The sequence below is a fragment of the Brassica rapa genome, chromosome A05 (genome assembly GCF_000309985.2).
Source record: "Brassica rapa cultivar Chiifu-401-42 chromosome A05, CAAS_Brap_v3.01, whole genome shotgun sequence".
NCBI classification, from domain to species: Eukaryota; Viridiplantae; Streptophyta; class Magnoliopsida; order Brassicales; family Brassicaceae; genus Brassica; species Brassica rapa.
Genome location: NC_024799.2, coordinates 8,176,816 through 8,197,297, shown reverse-complemented (window position 1 = coordinate 8,197,297; position 20,482 = coordinate 8,176,816). Strand labels below are relative to the sequence as shown.

The window sequence follows — 20,482 nt, the reverse complement described above, 5'->3', positions numbered from 1 at the left end:
AACCCGTTCTACCAATATATTATATTTTAAGCATAAATATTTAATATTTATGAAAATAAAATATGTTAACTTATCAATTTAAAATATTTTTTTCATATTTTGTTCAATATAACGTTTTTATTTTAAAATGATAGATATTATTATAAAATTAATAAAATATGATATAATTTTACTTTTTTAGTAACATTTCATTACTAATTACAAAATAGTTGAAAATATTTATATTCAATTTATGACAATTGAGATCTTACTATAATCTTTTTCAAGATATTTGTTAGAATTTTATTTTTTTTTTAAACAATTAAAAGATATAAAAGACATTATGATTAAAGTAGTTAAAAATATTATATACATTAGCATTAGTAATATACATTTAATAGAAAACTTAAATGATGGTCCAAATAAAAATATCACTCATCAAAAAATCCTGATTTTTATTTTATTCGAAAACAAATTTGAAAAAAATTATAATAGATATAAATATTTAATTTCTAACAAAATCTTTAAAAAATATTAGTAAATGTATTTTGAAATTAATTAATTTCATTTTATTTAAATTTTCGTTTGTAAACCAAAACTATATTCAATTTTTATTTCTAATTATATTTTATGATAATTTAAATTAAAACTAACTAATTTTTGAAAGTAAATTTAAAAATATTCTAATAAGATTTTTAAAAGATTTTGTTAGAACATTTTAAATATATTCATTTGTATTTCAAATAAAAAGATAAAGATATTAAAAGATATAATAATGAACTTATGTAAAATATGATATTTTTTAGGAATGGTCCAAACTAAAAAAATCACACATGAAAAGAAGTCATGACTTCTGTTTTAATATATTAGATTAGAGTTAAATATTATTCAAAACATCTAAACTATTCTGAAATTTAAGAAAATTATTTCAAATCATCATTAAGGTTTTCCGTCCTTTTTAAAAGCTTACCAAAATTAGCTATATTCAAATCTAATCTATTAAAACAGTCCTATTTGAAAATTACCATGACATTTTTTTCAGACATATTGAAAATGTTGTGACTTAATATCTATCAATTAGCCTTTCTCATATTTCTATATATATCGTATTAACTACTAACCTTCCTATTATTTGTACATATCTTTAAATTAGTTTTTATTAAATATATACTTTCTCTCAACACATTATTTAGTCAATCAATTTAAATCATATAAATAAATATCGTTTGACAAATTAAATAGATAATATCCTTGAAATTCATACTCAACAGTAGATTAAAATATATGATAATTTTATATTCGAGTTCATTGTACCCTATAGTTTTGACCTAACATTATGTGAATCATAAAACATGTTATATAAGACTCTGTTTCAAATATACCTTATTGATATTATCTTATACTTTGTACATTATAATGACTTATAAAACATGTTTACTTTCCAGATTCAAATATTTTTGCTTCCTGAAGAATAAAATTCCGGATAATTTCGTTGTTCATCATATAGTTTGTGTAAAAAAATTTACACAGCAGCGACAAATAAATATTTTTTAATATATTATATCCTCTTTATTATTTCTAATATCCCAAATCCGTAGAACTAAAAACAAAGCAATATCGTATAACTATATAAATATATTCCAATGTTTATAGATATAAAATGAAAACAAATCGTAAAGAGATTCAAGTATTTTAAGTTCTTTAACAATAAAATTTCAATCTTTATATGGACAACCAAATGGGATATTTACACAATAAATTCATTAGTTTGTAAATTAATTGCACCCACGCCCAACGTGGTTAAATTTTATATATTAGTATACTTCACTCTTTAATAATACCAAAATAATATTAGATTTTAAGTATTTATAGTATTGATTTGTATATAAAAAAATGTATTAGTCTACATAATTTTTATTGTAATTTTATTCATATTTTACTAAGTTAACTCCCTATGTTTCATTTTAATTGTCGTTTAAATTTGTTCACACATATTAATAATTTTGTATATTTTATAAATAAAAACGGCATTACCTATATTTCTAACCATATTTCAATCAATAAAAAGAAACTGAAGAATAATGTTTATAAATTTAGTATTGAAACTTTAAAGCAACATTTATTTTGTAACAGAAATTTTATTATAAAACGGCGCTTAATATGAAACTTAAGAGGAGTAATATTCTACATTTGAAAATTTAATTATATTATGGAATTGATGAGCCAAATAAGACTATCCCATACCCGAACCGAACCAAACTGAAGATCAGAAAATACAATTTAGAAGCGAATCAAAACCAAAAGCTTATACTTAAACATATTAATGAACAAATATATATGTTATTAAATTTGTCAATAAAAAATAATTTTGAGCTTTCAAACCGCGGGTACTATCCTAGTTTTCTGTAAATCCCACCATATCTAAAATCCACCAAACCATTCTTATGGTGGGATTTGCGCTTTCAAATCTCGTCTCGCTGTGGTTTTGATCACTGCCAACTCACCGCTTATCAAGACCTCCTCCTCAAGGGCGTTATCTTCCCGCCATCATCGTTAACGCGAGTCTCAGTCGTCAGTTTCAGGTTGTAACTGAAATCACGAAGAAGCTCCAATGGCCGCCACAAGCAACGCCGTCGTGCTCATCGTCATACTTGCGATCACCTTCTCTTCCTCCTCCGCAGTGACGGAGACGCAGGCACCTTCTCCACTGGCTCTCACCTGTACGGAGGAGCTAGTCATGTTCTCTCCATGCCTTCCTTACGTCTCGGCTCCACCGAACAACATCTCAGACGCGCCGGATCCTCTTTGCTGCTCGGCTTTCTCCACATCCGTTCATTCCGGCGCCGGAAACTGCCTCTGTTATCTTCTCCGGCAACCTATGATCCTTGGATTCCCGTTGGATAGATCACGACTGCTTTCTCTTTCCCAGATCTGTAGCGATCTTAGCTCCGACGAATCTTTCGAGTCTATCTGCTCGCCATCAGGTTGATTCCGATTCCGATTCCGATTCTGATTCTAATCTAAATTGAATCAATCTTGGGTTTGTAATTATGTGTGTGATGCAGAGTCGCCGGAGCTTCCGCCGCTTCAGAGCATTCAGTTCACAGCTCCTTTTGTTTACGGTATAAGTGAATCCATTTGGGTAATAGTTTACTTGAATCCAGAGACGAGTTTCATTGATATCTGCAGGTGTTAGAGCTTCCGCATCTTCTCCATCGTTCGCCATTTCACCGGAAGCCGCCGGAATTTCACACACCTCCGATCAACCCTCACCAGAAACAGATAGCTTATCATCAACACCAGAATCCATCATAAACGGCTCCCCAAAGATCACAAGCTTCTGCTTTCTCTCGACCATCATCATGACGCTGCCCACTTCTATCTTCACTCGTATCTGAAGCATTCCCCTTTCTTTCCTTTACAATCTCAAGTTCATTAGTGGTGGGTGTCTCTTTAAAACCCATACTTGATCTCTTCCTTTTGGCTTTGTGAATCGAACAAAGATGATATAGACATACCATTGTTCTCAGAGTACTGTACATTGTTTCCTTTTAGCTTTGTGAATCGTGGAACAAGAACATGTTTAGGTTGTTCTCTCATAAGAAAGTCATTTCAAAGTTTAACACAAGTCATATAAGCTTCTAGAGTTGAAAGAAAGAAAAGAAAAAGAAGCTAATGCCAGCTTAGTAGAAAACACAACATAACAGACTTAGACAGAAGCAGTGGTGACATCTTGAACAGACTGACGCCAAGCGTGAGTACGAGCTCCATCCTTGTCCACGATCTTGATCACAAAGTTTGGTGGTGCAATCACCAGCCTTGACCTGATCTCAGTTATGCATTTGTCCACCAGTTCAATGGCTTCTTCAACGGACATGTCACTGCGGAAGTGCCTGTCCATCGTGGAGAGAGAGAAGTATGAGCCGTAACCGAATGCTCCCTTGTCAACCTTGTGAAGAGTTGCAATGTAGTCAATGTAGTATAGCGATGCGCCTGCTTCTTTGTCGTAGCCAGCCATCAGGATGTTCACAGAGTAGGGATTCTGGATTCAAACAGATTAATTGTTATAAACTAATGGACTTTTGATCATTGGAAGGTTCAGCAATCTAAAGCAAATCGCACATGTAATACTAGATTCTACCCAAAATCGGCCAGAAAGATCACAAATTAGTATGCATGATGAGTATCTGCTTAAGTCAGATACACAACTTCCTAGTCTTTCAAAGCAATTACAATTACTTGATATAAGGAGACGTCTAGTTTTGATTAGAGTATCATCTTTTTCTGCCATAAGGACATATCACGGTTCAAAAGTCTGTTACTTGGAATCAACCTGAAGAGCAACACTTGCGTGACACAGAACATGAAAACTTTCAAAACTGCAACAAAGTTTTGAAAGAAAGCCAAGCTTCATTTGCAAAAATTATTTCATCATATCAAAATAAAATATTAATAATGACTAGATAATGAAAAGTTCTGTTTGGAAACTCGAAACATATTTTCCAGGTGACTTAATTCAATAACTTAACACTCATGTCTCAGAATCTCAGAACTATGTGAATGAACAACCACCATAAAGAGGAGGAAGCAAAAACCAAGAACCCAAGAGCATGTCAAAAAAGCATGAACTATTTTATACTACAGAAGAAAGATCCAATCCATAAGTAGAGTATCAAAACAGGAAAAGACAATATCTATCACCATCTAACGCAAAGCATCTAGTAACCCTAATTCCCGAAGCTCAAAATGACAATAAGAAAAGAGGTGACCTTTCTCAAAGCAGTGGCGAGCTCACCACGAGTGAAGTTGGCAGCAGCAGCGGTAGTTAAGGGGATCCCGTTTCTGAACTGATACAGTGACACATTCTTCTGTACATACTCAGTAAACTGAACCCTATACAAATTCCCACAACACCATCATCAATTGATTCAGAGAGAGAGAGAGAGGCGAGGGAGGAGGATCTACCGGTCACCAGGCTCGCCGCTTGCGGCAATGAGCTTGTGTGAGTCAAGGAGCATGATCTTGTCCTCGTTGTTCTTGTGGACAAGGATACTGTGAACCGCCGATGTATCCGCCGCCACGATAGCGAATCCATTTCCGACAAGACCGAACACGCACTCCATCTTCAGATCTGTTTTTCGCGAGACAAAAGTTGTTTTTGAGTTACTTCGATCTTTTCCGATTTGTTCTTTTCCTCCTAGTCGATGGAGATATAAGGGAGAGCTTGGATCAAAGCGACTTGAGGAACAAGACGGGTGCTCGGGTAGTAATTCTACAAGATAACCCGAACCGAACCAAACCAAACCCAACCGAACCAAATAAATCATAACCAAACGAAAGTATATATCTAAACCATTTGATTCAAAAATTTTGCAATCTAGATGGTTCGGTTTGGTTAGTTTTAAATCATACCAAGACCAAAAAGACCGAAATATTTTTTTAATTAGATTAATTAAATATACTAATAATATTAATATCTAATATATTTAACCATTTAGCTTAAACAACTAAACATAATTATACACATCTTACTTCAAAATGATTAGAATAAACAAAACTAAAAATAAAATAAAAGAATATGAATCTCATACATTAACATCAAAACTGAAAAATTATTTATGATATTTATATTAGATTTGAAGATAATTATATAGAAAAAATTGGATTACATCTTCTACATATTTATTGTGACGTGTGGTTTTACGTTTAAAAATAAAGAAAATAATGGTTTAATCTCAAATAAAGATTTGTTTATATTTTTTACAAATTATATTTTTGTAATTGAATTAGAACAAAACTAAAAAAAATCAACTCTATGGAATTGAAAAATAAAAACAAAACCAATTAAATCAAACACAAACCAAACTAAAATTAAAACCGAACTGAACTAAAACTGAACCAAACCGAAAATAAACCAAACCCAACTAATATTGGTTGATTTTGGTTAAAGTTTTCTTAGACCAAATAATCCACCAAACTGAATCCGTAATTAAACTGAAATACCTATCCCTACCTCCATCACATGTCCTAGATGGCGTCTGCCTAAGAACATTATTAGTAATAAATATGTAAAATTAAATCTCTTAACATAAATTTAATAATATTTAAACATAATACTTAAATGTCACAGAAGTAATTACATTGTAGTTTTAAGGGTTAGCTCTAAAATTGTATTTTATTAAAATTGGAATATATTTTAGAACTAACTCTTAAAACTACAACTTATCTACACCTAAATGCTAATGAAGTACTAAGTAATCCTAAATTTAAGCATTAATTATAATTTTCTAACTAGATTTTGATCCGCGCTTTCAAAGCGCGGGTTTATTTTTGTTTTTTTTTTCAATTGACAAATATTTAGTAAATGTCACATTTTCATATATTTGTGTTTTATTTTATAAAAGACTTATAAATTTTATCTTTATTTATCGTATTTCATTTTAAATGACTATTTATGTTAAAAAAATTAAACTTTATTTTTAATGAATTAAGTTGGTATAAGTCTGATAAATTAATTTTACTATGGGGTTAATATTTTAATTAAAAAATTATATACTTTTAATAAAGATTTATACTTTTCAATAAAAAAATTTAATTATTTTTATGAATGCTTAAATTATATTAAGAAAAGAAAAAAATAATAATTAAAAATAGTTGAAAAAAAATTATTTGAACTTGGACTCAATGACCTAAAGGAAAAAAAAAGTGAGAATTGAATCTGATTTTTTAATAGGCCCAAATGGCCCAAGAGATATTTGATTTGGGCTGGATCCAAAAATAATGACCCAATATAGATTTGTTATTAATATTACTTAATTGTCCTTAATGAAACATGCAATGTTAGTGAAGGAAACATGCCCCTAAGGTAATTATGACAATAGGATCCTGCTTTAATAGTATAGATTTAATACATAATTTTCTAAATCGAGAATGTATGGATATAGTTTTGGGGTTGCGAAACTATTTGGTTATGGTAGAAAGATTTAAGTATTTAAATATTTAGTGACATCCACATAAACTAATAAAACTAGAGTCAATTGGCCAAAAATACAAAAAGAATGGCCAAATTAGGTATATGCCATGAGAATGCCAAATAGTAAATTGAAGTGGAGTGAATATACATATCTGTCCTTTTGCAAATCTGATAGATGAGTTTTGTTATAGTCCTCTAGGATCTTAGGCTGTATTTCGTAGATTTGCAATAGATTTGGTAAATATATTTTTTAGATTTTCTAGGCAAACTTAAATCTGGACCATATATTTTTTGAGCAAAGCAGCGCATTAAATAACGTATCCACGCTTAAGATTTGCCGATTTTACATACAAAAAAATATAAGCAAGAAAGAGGTTTAAGCTTCTTTCTCTTCGACTCTATAAAATCAAGTAACCAGAGAGTCATTCTCAGATCCATAAATGGTTCAAATCTATACCGTAAACCCTTCGGTTTCAATCAACCCAAATGCCTTTATACGGTTTCCTTTGACAATGGTAATTACATACCAGTTTACCAGAAAATAACCGTATTTTAAGTTTTCTAACCAGTTACAAATAATTATATCTGGTCAACAATTATTTATAACCGTATTTCGCTATCTAACCGGTTACGTATAATCATATCAGGGCAATAAGATATATGGATCCAAAAAAAAATTGCTACCATTTAACTTACTAACACCAAACCATTAACCAAAATCAATACAGATTAAACGCCCAACCTTTCATATCTAATCCCTAAATGGTTCAAATCTAAACCCAAAACTCTTCAGGCTCAATCAACCCAAATGGCTTCACACGGTTTCCTTTCATACTGGTAAGTAAAAACCAGTTCACCACAACAATAACCGTATTTAAATTCTTCTAACCGGTTACTTATAATTATATCTGGTCAACGGGTATTTATATCCCTATTTTCAAAGTTATCTAACCGGTTACCAATAATAATATCAAGGCAATTACATATCTTATTGTTTTTTTTTTAAAATAACCTTCCCAATTACTAACTGAAAACCATTAACCAAATTCACTATAGATTAAACGCCCAACCCTTCCTATCTACTCCCTAAATGGTTCAAATCTAAATCCTAAATCCTTCTGTATCAATCAACCCAAATGCCTTTGCACTGTTCACTTTTACAATGTTAAAAAAAATGACTGTTGGCCAAAACAATAACTGTAAATAGCAGTAGAGATTAAACGCACAATCCTTTATATCTAATCACTAAATGGTTTAAATCTAAACCCAAAATCATTTGGATTTAATCAACCCAAATGCCATTACTTGGTTAACTTTCACAATGGTAAGGAAATACAAGTGAAGCAGGAAAAACGGTTTCTCTGCCAAATACAAGTGATATAATATATCTGCCAAAACGTCCAGAGAATGTTGGTTCCTCTGCAATCTCTACAAGCTTTCCTAGCGGGGACGCCGCAGAACATCGACTTCATCATCTTCCAGAGCACGGATTATCTTACTGATTGCAAACGGATTGTGGTAAGGGGTGACTCTCACACCAACGAGTTCTTCGCCAAATGCAAACATCCTCTCCGGTATTGCAAGCGAAGGTTCCACCTCTGTTAAATTTTCCATTTGGATCCGAAGCCACTTTACACAGACGGACTGAAAATAAGAAATATTCAGAAACTGAATTTAAAAAGGATTGAATATGGATAAAAACCCTCCACATGAGTTCGGATTTGAAAGCAAGATCTGTAAAAGAAAATATTTTTGAAGATTCAATTCTTCTGACAAGAGGATATGGATTATGATACACAAATCTTATAATATCTTCACCTATGGATTGCATAATCTTTTAGATCGTACAGCAAGGATTCATTTGATAGGGGCATAATTGTATTTCTATTTTGCTGAACAATACTTAATAGTACATAATGGTAGTTACCTAATTACGCCTAAAGCTATGGGCAGAGAGTGCAATTTCTCAAATCTCATAAAACTATGTCGTCCATGCAAGTCTATCATATTTTCAACCTGCTGATTGTCGATTTTATCTATCTTATTAAAACTGAAGTACAAAATGGGATTGTTTGGAAACTTGATTAGTAGTTTAAAAATTAAATCTGTTTGGAAACAGGGTTTGTTTAAATTGTTGTGTCTGCAGGTTTTCCTAAAGCCCATCGAAATCCATGTTTACTATAACCCATCGATTTGAATTTTGAAAAAAAAGTTATTACCTTAAATATCTCATTCTTATCTTATAAGATCTTATTCACTGTAACTGATCGATGAATACCTTCTCCCCACGTAAAAGCATCAATAGGAACAAAATAGTATATACCCTAACTATTTATGATGATGATATTTAGGAAATATCTAAGATTGAATAGCAATATATTCTAAAAAGTATTAACCAATTAAATAGAACTTCCATAATTGAACAAACATTTCGCGTGAACAAGATCAATAGTATCTAAGTTTGAATAACATATATTACAATATATATGATTTCGTCAAAAACAGAAAGGAAAAAATATCGATGATACATATATCCTCGCCATAAATACAGCTTAACCTATATTTCATCACCCATCTATATATACTGAGACTACATTCAAAGACTTTAGCATCGAGGTCTCACAGCAAACATGTCAAACGAAAGAAAAATATGTCTTATTAAGGATCTCAAACTGTTCAGAGATGAATGGCGTCTCACTCTGAAACTGCTTCATTCCTGGAAACAAACCACCAGCTATGGAAGAGATATTCTTGAGTGCGTCCTGGTTGACCAAACTGTAAGATACATTTTTCTTTGACAGAATATATATACATATGTATATCGATTCCCATCTAATAGTTACTCATATTCTACTATGTTTTCTTAAAAGGGTGCTAAATCCAAACATCATGCAAGAGATCTCAAATAACTCGTGTTCAACGTTACCTACGTGTTGGTGAATGGAAGGTCATTGACACCGTGAAAATAACTGGGGTAGGAGTGGGTCAATATCGACCTAAGACGCAGCAGTACAAGATGACAATCATAGGAGACACATCAATAACCCCTTCTGATTATCGGAATGATAATCACTTCCTTAATCTAGCTAACTACGAGGAGATTGGTAATGGAAAGCTGAAACCCCATTTTCTAATTGGTATGTGTACATAACGATTTTTACTTTTTGTATATATATAGTTGTTAACTATTATAATAAAGTAAATCTTTATTTGTTATTAAAACAAATATCATGGGACATGTTACTGATCTTGGACCAGTAGCTATGGTCCAAGCTAAGGGAAATGACACAAAAATAGTTCTTTTCCGTTTGCGTGATACAAGGTAGTTTTAGTAATAGCTTTTAATAATTATTTTAACATTTTGTATCCTAAGTTTCAATAAATTTTGGTATCTCTCTCAGTGGTCATGAAGTGGCATGTTGCTTATTGGGAAAATATGCTGAGCAATTTGAATCGGTGGAAGAAGCTAATGATGAAAGTATTATATGCTTGATAAGGTTTTCAAAAATCAGCGAATACAGAGGTATACACTCCACATCATATATGTACTTTTTTCAATAGATACCCAAACCCGTTTCAAATAATTTAAATCAATACAATGAAACTAATAAACCAATAGATAATTCATTCACGTAATATCAAAAATTAAAAAGTAGAATTTACTAACCATTGTTTTGTTCCAGTTGGTCGACAAATGCGTATATGGAATTGGTCATCTCGAGTCTGGTCTTTGTTCTCTACGACAAATGCGTATAGGGAATTGTTAGAATTCAGGATTGAATCTTCGTTTTCCTCATAAATCAAATAAAACATATAAATTATTCTCAAACATTTTACAGAACAAACAAACACAATGAATTGAGAAAGAAGGATAATAAATGAGATTTTACAGAACAAACAAACATAAAAAATTTATACTTATCTGCTTATTGTCAGAATCAGTTACATGGCGGAGATGAAACATGGTGGAGATGATGTTTCAAAGAAAGCTCCATTTTATATGTTGCATCAACCTGTAAAAGTTTTCATGTTAAAGCTTTCGTTACAGTTCCATTACAATTCTAAATTGTAACCATCCGACCATAGAAACGAAGACTGTTCTACAGAAAACAAACAATTTTAAAAAGAAACTAATTTAACAATCTAAAACCTTTTGAGACCTCATTCCAAATACAATAGATCAAACAGATTAAAAACCACGAAACCCATAATACAATAGATCGATGGTATTTAACAATATAAAATCTGGCAAACCATTGCAATGAAATTAGAGCAAACAAATTTTAAAAGTCTAACCTGTAATACAATAGATCGATTGTATTTAATCTGGATTGAGAGTGAACATGAAATCAAAGTAGTTCAGATTCTGTATTTGAGTTAGGTGTTTGAAGGATTGAAGAACACGAAGAAGACAAAGAGTTAAGAAAGAGAGAGAGGCAGCGACAGATCGAGAAAAAAGAAGCAAAAAAAAAAATTGTTTTAGTTTTTTATTAGCATGTTAGATAACAAACCCTTTCCCGGAGTAATTAGTTGGGCTAATGGACATTGATTACAATTTTTATATGGGCCAGATTTAATGTAATGTGTAAATAATTTAGGAAGTTTATGGTATAGCCCAATTTTGTAAATAATTGACATTTACATTTTTTATATAAAGAAAGTTAATGAATACTATATTTTATATAGCATCTTATGGTTGTTGTTTTTTTGTGAAAAAATTAAAACTCCATAACTGAAATTTTAAATATTAAAAAAACACTATTTTATATATATATTATTATCTTAATTAGTTTAGTCCCATATAAATAGTTAGAGAATATAATTATCAGAAAAAAAATTTATTATTAATAACATTTCATATAATTTTTTTTGAATTAAAATTTTCAATATGTTTTAAAATTTAGAAAAAAAATCATAACAAAACAAGTGGTACATATATTATTAGTCCAAATTCATCTAAAATAAAAAATTGCACAAGTTATACAATTTTGAAAACAAATTGCACAAGTTATAAAAAGTAATAAGAATAATCAATAATAATGTTTCATTTGTGCAAAAAAAAATAGATTTTGCTTACAAAATCAGATCGACAAGTACATCAGAGTACCCGTTACAATACGATCCGTTTTTTCGGATATTGTGTTTTTAGGGCTTTAGTACAATTAAGATATTATAAATTTCTAGAATGGGAAGGAGTCGGACTATCCTATGTCCGTCAAAGATTGTAACAACCTAAAAACATGTAAATAAATTGTACTTCAATATCCTTAAATAGTTTAAAAATATATTAAAAAAATAAAAACCCGCGCGGGCGCGCGGGTCAAAATCTAGTGTATATTAAATTAGAAAGCAAGCAACCTGAAAAACTAAGTCTTCATAGGTTCTATGTATATTAATTGTCTGTTCATGTGTTTAAAATTTTTCTGTACTAATGAAAATGTTAGATATATATTTTTAATATTACTAGAGATGAACTTTCAATTTGAAAATTCAAATCGATGAAAATTTAAATGTTAGATATATATTTTAATATATCTCAACTCCTTTCTTAAAATTTCGGGTCATTATTTTGGCTTCACTGTGGCCTCTTCTTATCCTTTGAGGTTTTCCTTTGTTTCGTGGCCGGATTCGGGAGTAAACTACTGCATGCGCTTGACTATAGTCTTTCCATGCTCACAGCTAGCATCAGCTCCTTTGCGTTCTTTAAGTGCTCACCTGCGTGGTTTTCTTGTTTCAATTTCAACGAAGATCTCTCATCTAGCACATGTGTTAGTCTTGCATGCCTCCTCCATTGTCATTTATCGGGTTTGTCTTCGGCAAATATTTTCTAAATGGTATTTTCTTTGTCGTCAAGTTTTTCTTGTGGTATAAGAAGAGTTTGGACCTACGAACTATATTGTTGTTGCTTGTTTCTCCAATTAAATTATAAATTGTAGTCCTTAATAATGGGTTAGGTTAGATTCTTTGATTTTGGGGCCTTGTTTTAGTCTCTAGGATCCGAAATGCTTTTTAAGCAATCCAGATATCAAGTTTCTTTGTAATCAAACTAATGGACCACCACGTCCGTTCACTCGGCCTGTAGTTCCCATCTCATGCAACATGTCGTGTGTTAATTTTCCGGAGACTCGAAATTCATGTTTAACCGACCATGCAATCATCACATGACCTTTTTCTGTGCTTTGGTTTCACTCGCACGATATCACGATATCGGGAATCATTTATAGATAGGTCATCAATCATTTTACTACACCTGTTTAAGCACACATATTGTTTATCACTAGAGTTTGACCCGCACGACAGTGCGGGTGTTTATTTCATTTTTATTTATATGTATATTTAATTATCTATATTATTTTTCAAATGCCTAAATTTTATAGCTTGTTTGTTTTATTCAATTAATTATTTCAAATTCACATAACTTAATTCATGTGTGATTTTTTATTTGAATCTTCCTTTAGAAAGTAGTTTAAATTATTTTTTGTATAATTTGAATTATTCTAAAATAAACAAATCAAATAGATTTTCCTATATTTTCTCTCAAATTGTATCCAGATAAATTCTTTTCATATCTTTTTATTTACAATATAAATATATATTTCATTTTTTTCATTAAATAAACCTTTTAAATATTTAATAGATTTTATACTTTTGTAAAATAAAGGTATATTTTATTTTTCACTTAAACAAAACTTCGAAATATTTTGTTAATTTCATGTTTATTTAAAAATTAAATTTATATTTCATTTTAACTAAAATAAACTTTTAAAATATCTAATAATTTTTTTAATTATAACTAAACTCAGATAAAATTTTATATTAAATTTGCGATAATAATTTAATATAATACTTTTCAATTAGAATTTTGATCCTTGACCAATAACATTTTTCAATTTAGAATTGTGTATCATGATTTAAAATATGCTATTACTGAAAATAAAAACAAATAAATTAAATTAGTGCATATGAACTATAAAATTGTTGTGTTTTAAAAAATCAATTAGTAATATGGTAAATATTAAAATTATATGCAGTTAATCACGTAAAATACATAAGTTTGTCTGTAAAAATGAAAATAATAACCCGGTTGTGCGGATCAAGGCCTAGAATAATATTCAACGAAATTAATATAATAGTTTTTCAAATATGGATATAATCATGATATGATTGGTTTACAATTATCCGACTTTTAAATGTAGGAAAAAATATTTTAGTTAACTAAATATATCCATATTTTGTGAACAATATTTCTTTGAAAGATTTTCTTTAAACCATATTTTCGTAATATCTGAATTATTTTATTTAATTTTGATAATATTGTTTTTTCAAATATAGTTACAATCACGATATTCTTGGATTTTAACTTTACGATTTTAAACGTAGGTTAAAAAACGTTTTAGTTAAATATACAAACCCATATTTTGTGAAAAATAAATTATGATTCTAATAAATATGTTAATTTTAACTGAATAAAATTATGCAAATTTATGAATTATTTTATATCCAATTTTAGTTGAACTGTACCATCATCATCTTCTCCAAATGCTTACTGTGTTTGGTTTATAAAGTAAAAGTATAATTAAAAACGATAGAAATGTTCATGTTCAAGTCATTAACCATTATAATTTTATTAGTTGTTAAACTTTCTTCTGCATTTACATCCACAGACAGAAAATATGAATCGAGCAATATGATTTTTTGGAAGAAATTGATGAACAATACACATCATCGTGTAAATATGACTGCAATTTATGGAAGAAACATGTTCAATACTAATATCCCAATACATGTACATGGTGCAAATATGAACAGAAGTTATTTATGTTCATAGAAATTTGTTTAAAGCATATGTGTAAACACAGGAAAAGGACAAAAAAAAAAATTTGTTCACCATGAAAAGGACAAATATAAACATGAAATATGACATAGAGCACAGAGTAAAAGTTGACGTTAGGAAACATACTTCTATTCATGTATGCTTATAGTCATATAAACTGGGATAATGATCTTAATTTATTTGACATAGAATAAAATATATAAACGATTGTTTGCTGTTTAATAGTAGAGCTGTGGGGTTTAAGGTGATATTAATATACATTAATGATAAAGAAATTGAATGTAATGAATTTTTAATAGATGGTCCAAAATGAAATATCACACATGAAAAAAGTCTTGACTTCTGTTTTAATATATAAGATTCTTGGTTTAGACTCTATTCGATAAAATATGAAACCATTCTTCATCCTAGACTTGATATTATTTATTTATTTTTGCTCAACTTCAACTTTTTTGTTCATCAATAACATGAATACAAAGATTTTAACATCACTAGAGATTCAATTACAGAGACAATGAAGGGATCTAATAAGACCGATCTAATAACACCTATGGATGGTAACATTACCTAATCAAAATTTGTTATACTCTTAAGTTCAAAATGTTTTATCTAGTCATTTCTTTTTTTTTTCTTTCTAATATACCTCTCTTTAATTAATTATTTGTAATGTTCTATTTAGATGCTCTTTTAACTTAAAACTTTATATGGATCATTAAGAAATCTTAGTTTTTTATTCCTCAATCAATTTACATATTTAATACCCAACTATTAATACACATATTTATTCCCTTACCAACTATTGATTGCTTAAAATAATTAAATTAGTCAATTATTAAAAAATAGACAGTAACCATTAATTTTGTGATCGTTCATAATATGTTGATTTTTATATTTCTAATCTGTGCAGTTAATTATTAATCAAAAAAAAATGCGCATGTTAAGTATTAAAAAAGCCTATTTCAAATACTTCAAAGCTCATTTACCATTCATGACTGCAAAATATTTGTATATGCACCAATATATAAATTTAAATAAACCCATTGAACATAACTGAATTATCCATATTTTATGAAAATATCAAAATTAAAACGATTTTTTTAAAGGAAAATTAAACCGAATTTAAAAACAAAAAAAAATATTGTTAATCTTGGTCTTGAAACCTAAAAGGCTAAAACTGAAATGAATCAACAACCAAACTGAACCACATTTTTGGTGCCATACGGTAACCTAAAGGATAACCAAAAAATCGGTTCGGTTGTGTTCCGTTAACCGAAATTGCAGGCCTAGTTCTGCTCTATAATTATTAACTAGAGATTGACCCGGGTGTTAATTTTTACGGTTTTATAAATTATTTGTTATTTTATCATTAGTGTTATATATTTAAGATGTGTCGTCGTATAACTAATTGTATTCAAAATATTTGGATTGAATCGGGTAATAAGATTATTTTTGGTACAAATATACACTCTTTTCAGATACATTGGTTAATTAAATATTTTTATATTTCTACACATCAAAATCAAAATCATTCAGACCCGAGAGGATCCAACTCAAGCATCATACATAAATTTATAATATCCAAGTGGCGCCTAATTTAAAAATCCAAAAAAATTAATCCCGAAAGAAACAACTTGTACCTCAATGAGTATCCGAATGTCCATACTTAACTGATTTTGCAAATAGATTAAAAAGGAAACTCTTTCTATATATTGGCAAAAATCAGAAAAATAGAAAGAATTTTTTATTTAATAAAATAGTTATATGAAGTGAAACATTAAGTGATAATAAATGTAATACTTTTTAATTATTTTGATTTAAATTATTATCTTGTTCATATAAACTATGCCTTTGAATTATGTGTTTTGCTATGTAATTTTTCACCAATTGGAACTAAGACAAAAGAAAGTTTTAGTAAAACATATTAAACCAAACTATTAACCATATGCAAAACTCGGTTATCTTACATTTTTATTTTTTTTATAATTGCACAAAGTTAATATTGATTAACTAATAAATAAAAATCTACATTATTACTTTTACGGTAAATATAATTAATGATGTGATATATTGTTAAAGTAATATAATTAATGAAATTACTAAAATAAAACTATACTTATATTTTTATACATTAATATTTGTTTTTCATAATTAGTGTTTTATATTTTAGATATGTCGTAATATAACTAATTGTATTCAAAAGATCCGGATCGAATCAGATAATATGGTTATTTTTGGTACAAATATCCAAACCCGTTTCAAATACATTGGTTATTTAGATATTTTAGGGTCATATACATCAGAACCAAACTCATCCAGACTCAAAAGGATTCAACTCAAAACCTACACATAAATTTATAATATTCAAGGAGTGAGTAATTTTAAAACAAAATAAAACGATACCCGAAAGGAACGACTCGTACCTAAGTGTATATTTAGTGTTCATGCCTAACTGATTTTATAAACTAATATAAATGATATTTTTTATGTGTTTTGCTAAATTAATTGAAACTGAAAGAGTTTTTTTTATTTAGTAAGCAATTATATTGAGTGAAAAATTAAGTGACAATGAATGTAATTCATTTTTATTATTTTGATTTAAGTTATGATTTTATTCACTAAACATGTTTTTGAATTATGTTTTTGGCTACATAATTTTCCACTGATTGAAAAAAAAAATGTTATAGTAAAACAAATTAAAACAAACGCTTAACCTTATGCAAAACTCAGTTATTTTACTTTTTTGATTTTATAATTGACACAAAACTAATATTGATTAACTACTAAATAAAATCTACACTATTATTATTATGGTAATATAATTAATGATGTGAAATATTGTTAAGACAATATAATTAATATGAGTGAAATATGGAAATACAATTAATGTAGTACTGCTATCTTCGTTTCCAAACAATTTTCAATTATAGTACTATTCATGTTTCCAAACATTACTAAAGTGTACTTCAGTTTTAATAATATAGACTAGATTTCCACCCGCACAACCGTGCGGGTATATATTTTCACATTTATATATGTAGACATTTGTTTTACATAATTATTATATATTTTTAATGTTACTCACATATTTAAATGTTTGTATAATTATGCCAAATATAATAATTTTATAGTTTTCATGCTGTAAATTAAACTCATCACATATATATATATATATATATATATATGTTGCTTATTACATATTTGTCTTATTGAATTTGCGTTTGATTACTAAACTAAAATTTTTAATGCATGAAACAACATATATGAAAACAATTTTGTATTTAATTTATTTATAATCATGATCCGTAATTAAAATCGCTAGATTTTTTTTAGTAATTTCTAATGTTTATTAACTTTATATAATAAATTACTGTATATTAAAAAGTTTAAGATAAGTTAAATTTTTATACATGTATTATATAGTTTACTAATATTAACCCGTTCTTCCAACATATTATATTTTTAGCATAAATATTTTATATTTATGAAAATAAAATATGTTAACTTATCAATTTAAAATAATTTTATCATATTTTGTTCAGTATAACATTTTTATTTTAAAATGATAGATATTATTATAAAATTGATAAAATAGGATATAATTTTATTCTTTTAGTAACATTTCATTACTAATTACAAAATTAGTTGAAAATATTTATATTCAATTTATGAAAATTAAGATCTTATTATAATCTTTTTCATGAGATTTGTTAGAATTTTAATTTTTTTTTTAAAAAAGTAAAAGATATTATGATTAAAGTAGTTAAAAATATTATGTATATTAGCATTAGTGATATACATTTATTATAAAATTTAAATGATGGTCCAAATAAAAATATCACTCATCAAAAAATCATGATTTTTATTTTATTAGAAAACAAATTTGAAAAAATTAAAATAAATATAAATATTTATTTCTAACAAAATCTTTAAAAATTATTAGTAAATGTATTTGTGAAATTAATTAATTTATTTTATTTAAATTTTTGTTTTAAACCAAAACTATATTCAATTTTAATTTCTAATTATATTTTATGATAATTTAAATTAAAACTAACTAATTTTTGAAAGTAAATTTAAGAAAGATTCTAAGAAGATTTTAAAAAGATTTTGTTAGAACATTTTAAATATATTCATTTGTATTTCAAATAAAAAGATAAATATATTAAAAGATATAATAATGAACTTATGTAAAATATGATATTTTCTAGAAATGGTCCAAACTTAAAAAATCACACATGAAAAGAAGTCATGATTTTTGTTTTAATATATAAGACTAGATTTCCACCCGCACAACCGTGCGGGTATATATTTTCACATTTATATTTATAGATAATTGTTTTACATAATCATTATATATTTTTAATGTTACTCACATATTTAAGTTTTTGTATAATTATGCCAAAAATAATAATTTTATAGTTTTCATGCTGTAAATTAAAATCATCACATATATATGTTGCTTATTATATATTTGTCTTATTGAATTTGCGTTTGATTACTAAACTAAATTTTTTAATGCATGAAACAACATATATGAAGACAATTTTGTATTTAATTATTATAATCATGATCCGTAATTCAAATCGCTAGATTTTTTTAGTAATTTTTTAATGTTTATTAATTTTATATAATAAATTACTGTATTAAAAAGTTTAAGATAAGTTAAATTTTTATAAATGTATTATATAGTTTACTATATTAACCCGTTCTACCAACATATTATATTTTTAGCATAAATATTTTATATTTATGAAAATAAAATATGTTCATTTATCAATTTAAAATAATTTATCATAATTTGTTCAATATAATAGTTTATTATAAAATGATAGATATTATTATAAAATTGATAAAATAGGATATAATTTTATTTTTAGTAACATTTCATTACTAATTACAAAATTAGTTGAAAATATTTATATTCAATTTATGACAATTAAGATCTTATTATAATCTTTTTCAGAGATTTGTTAGAATTTTCATTTTTTTTTTTAAAAAAATACAAGATATAAAAGATATTATGATTAAAGTAGTTAAAAATATTATGTATATTAGCATTAGTGATATACATTTAATATAAAATTTAAATGATGGGTCCAAATAAAAATATCACTCATCTAAAAATCCTGATTTTTATTTTATTAGAAAACAAATTTGAAAAAATTAAAATTAAAATAAATATTTATTTCTAACAAAATCTTAAAAATTATTAGTAAATGTATTTGTGGAATTAATTAATTTATTTTATTTAATTTTCGTTTATAATCAAAAATATATTCAATTTAATTTCTAATTATATTTTATGATAATTTAAATTAAAACTAACTAATTTTTAAAGTAAATTTAAAAAGATATTCTAAGAAGATTTTTAAAAGATTTTGTTAGAACATTTTAATATATGCATTGTATTTCAAATAAAAAATAATGATGTTAAAAAATATAATAATGAACTTATGTAAAATATGATATTTTTTAGGAATGGTCCAAATTAAAAAAAATCACACATGAAAAGAAGTCATGACTTCTGTTTAATATATAAGATTTTTTAATGTTTATTAATTTTTAATTAATAATTACTGTATAGTAAAAAGTTTAGATACAGTTAAATTTTTTATAATGTATTATATAGTTTACTAATATTAACCCGTTCTACCAACATATTAATATTTTTAGCATAAATATTCTATTTATGAAAA

At 27.3% G+C, this 20,482-nt stretch overlaps 2 protein-coding genes and 1 long non-coding RNA gene across 8 annotated transcripts; 1 reads left to right on the top strand and 2 right to left on the bottom strand.

Moving 5' to 3' along the window:
• The first annotated feature begins 721 nt into the window (after positions 1-721).
• On the top strand, positions 722-3,533 carry LOC103868008 (non-specific lipid transfer protein GPI-anchored 2). Its single transcript, XM_009146101.3, has 3 exons — positions 722-2,963; positions 3,045-3,101; positions 3,169-3,533. Exons 1-3 carry the CDS (start codon positions 2,591-2,593, stop codon positions 3,375-3,377), a joined length of 639 nt encoding a protein of 212 aa, XP_009144349.1. The 5' UTR covers positions 722-2,590; the 3' UTR covers positions 3,378-3,533.
• Positions 3,534-3,543: 10 nt separating this feature from the next.
• Positions 3,544-5,215, bottom strand: LOC103868009 (proteasome subunit beta type-2-A-like). Its single transcript, XM_009146102.3, has 3 exons — positions 4,945-5,215; positions 4,749-4,872; positions 3,544-4,021 (listed from the first exon to the last, which is right to left on the bottom strand). The coding sequence occupies exons 1-3, from the start codon at positions 5,100-5,102 to the stop codon at positions 3,689-3,691; spliced, it is 615 nt and encodes a 204-aa protein (XP_009144350.1). The 5' UTR covers positions 5,103-5,215; the 3' UTR covers positions 3,544-3,688.
• A 4,186-nt stretch (positions 5,216-9,401) lies between these two features.
• LOC103868007 lies at positions 9,402-12,258 on the bottom strand. 6 transcript variants are annotated; one of them, XR_004458400.1, is made up of 3 exons: positions 11,249-12,258; positions 9,879-10,965; positions 9,402-9,727 (listed from the first exon to the last, which is right to left on the bottom strand). It is a non-coding gene; the product is annotated as an uncharacterized LOC103868007 (long non-coding RNA). The 6 variants fall into 6 exon arrangements; XR_004458399.1 differs by having other exon boundaries at positions 9,402-9,714; XR_004458401.1 differs by having other exon boundaries at positions 9,883-10,965.
• Between the last annotated feature and the right edge of the window lie 8,224 nt (positions 12,259-20,482).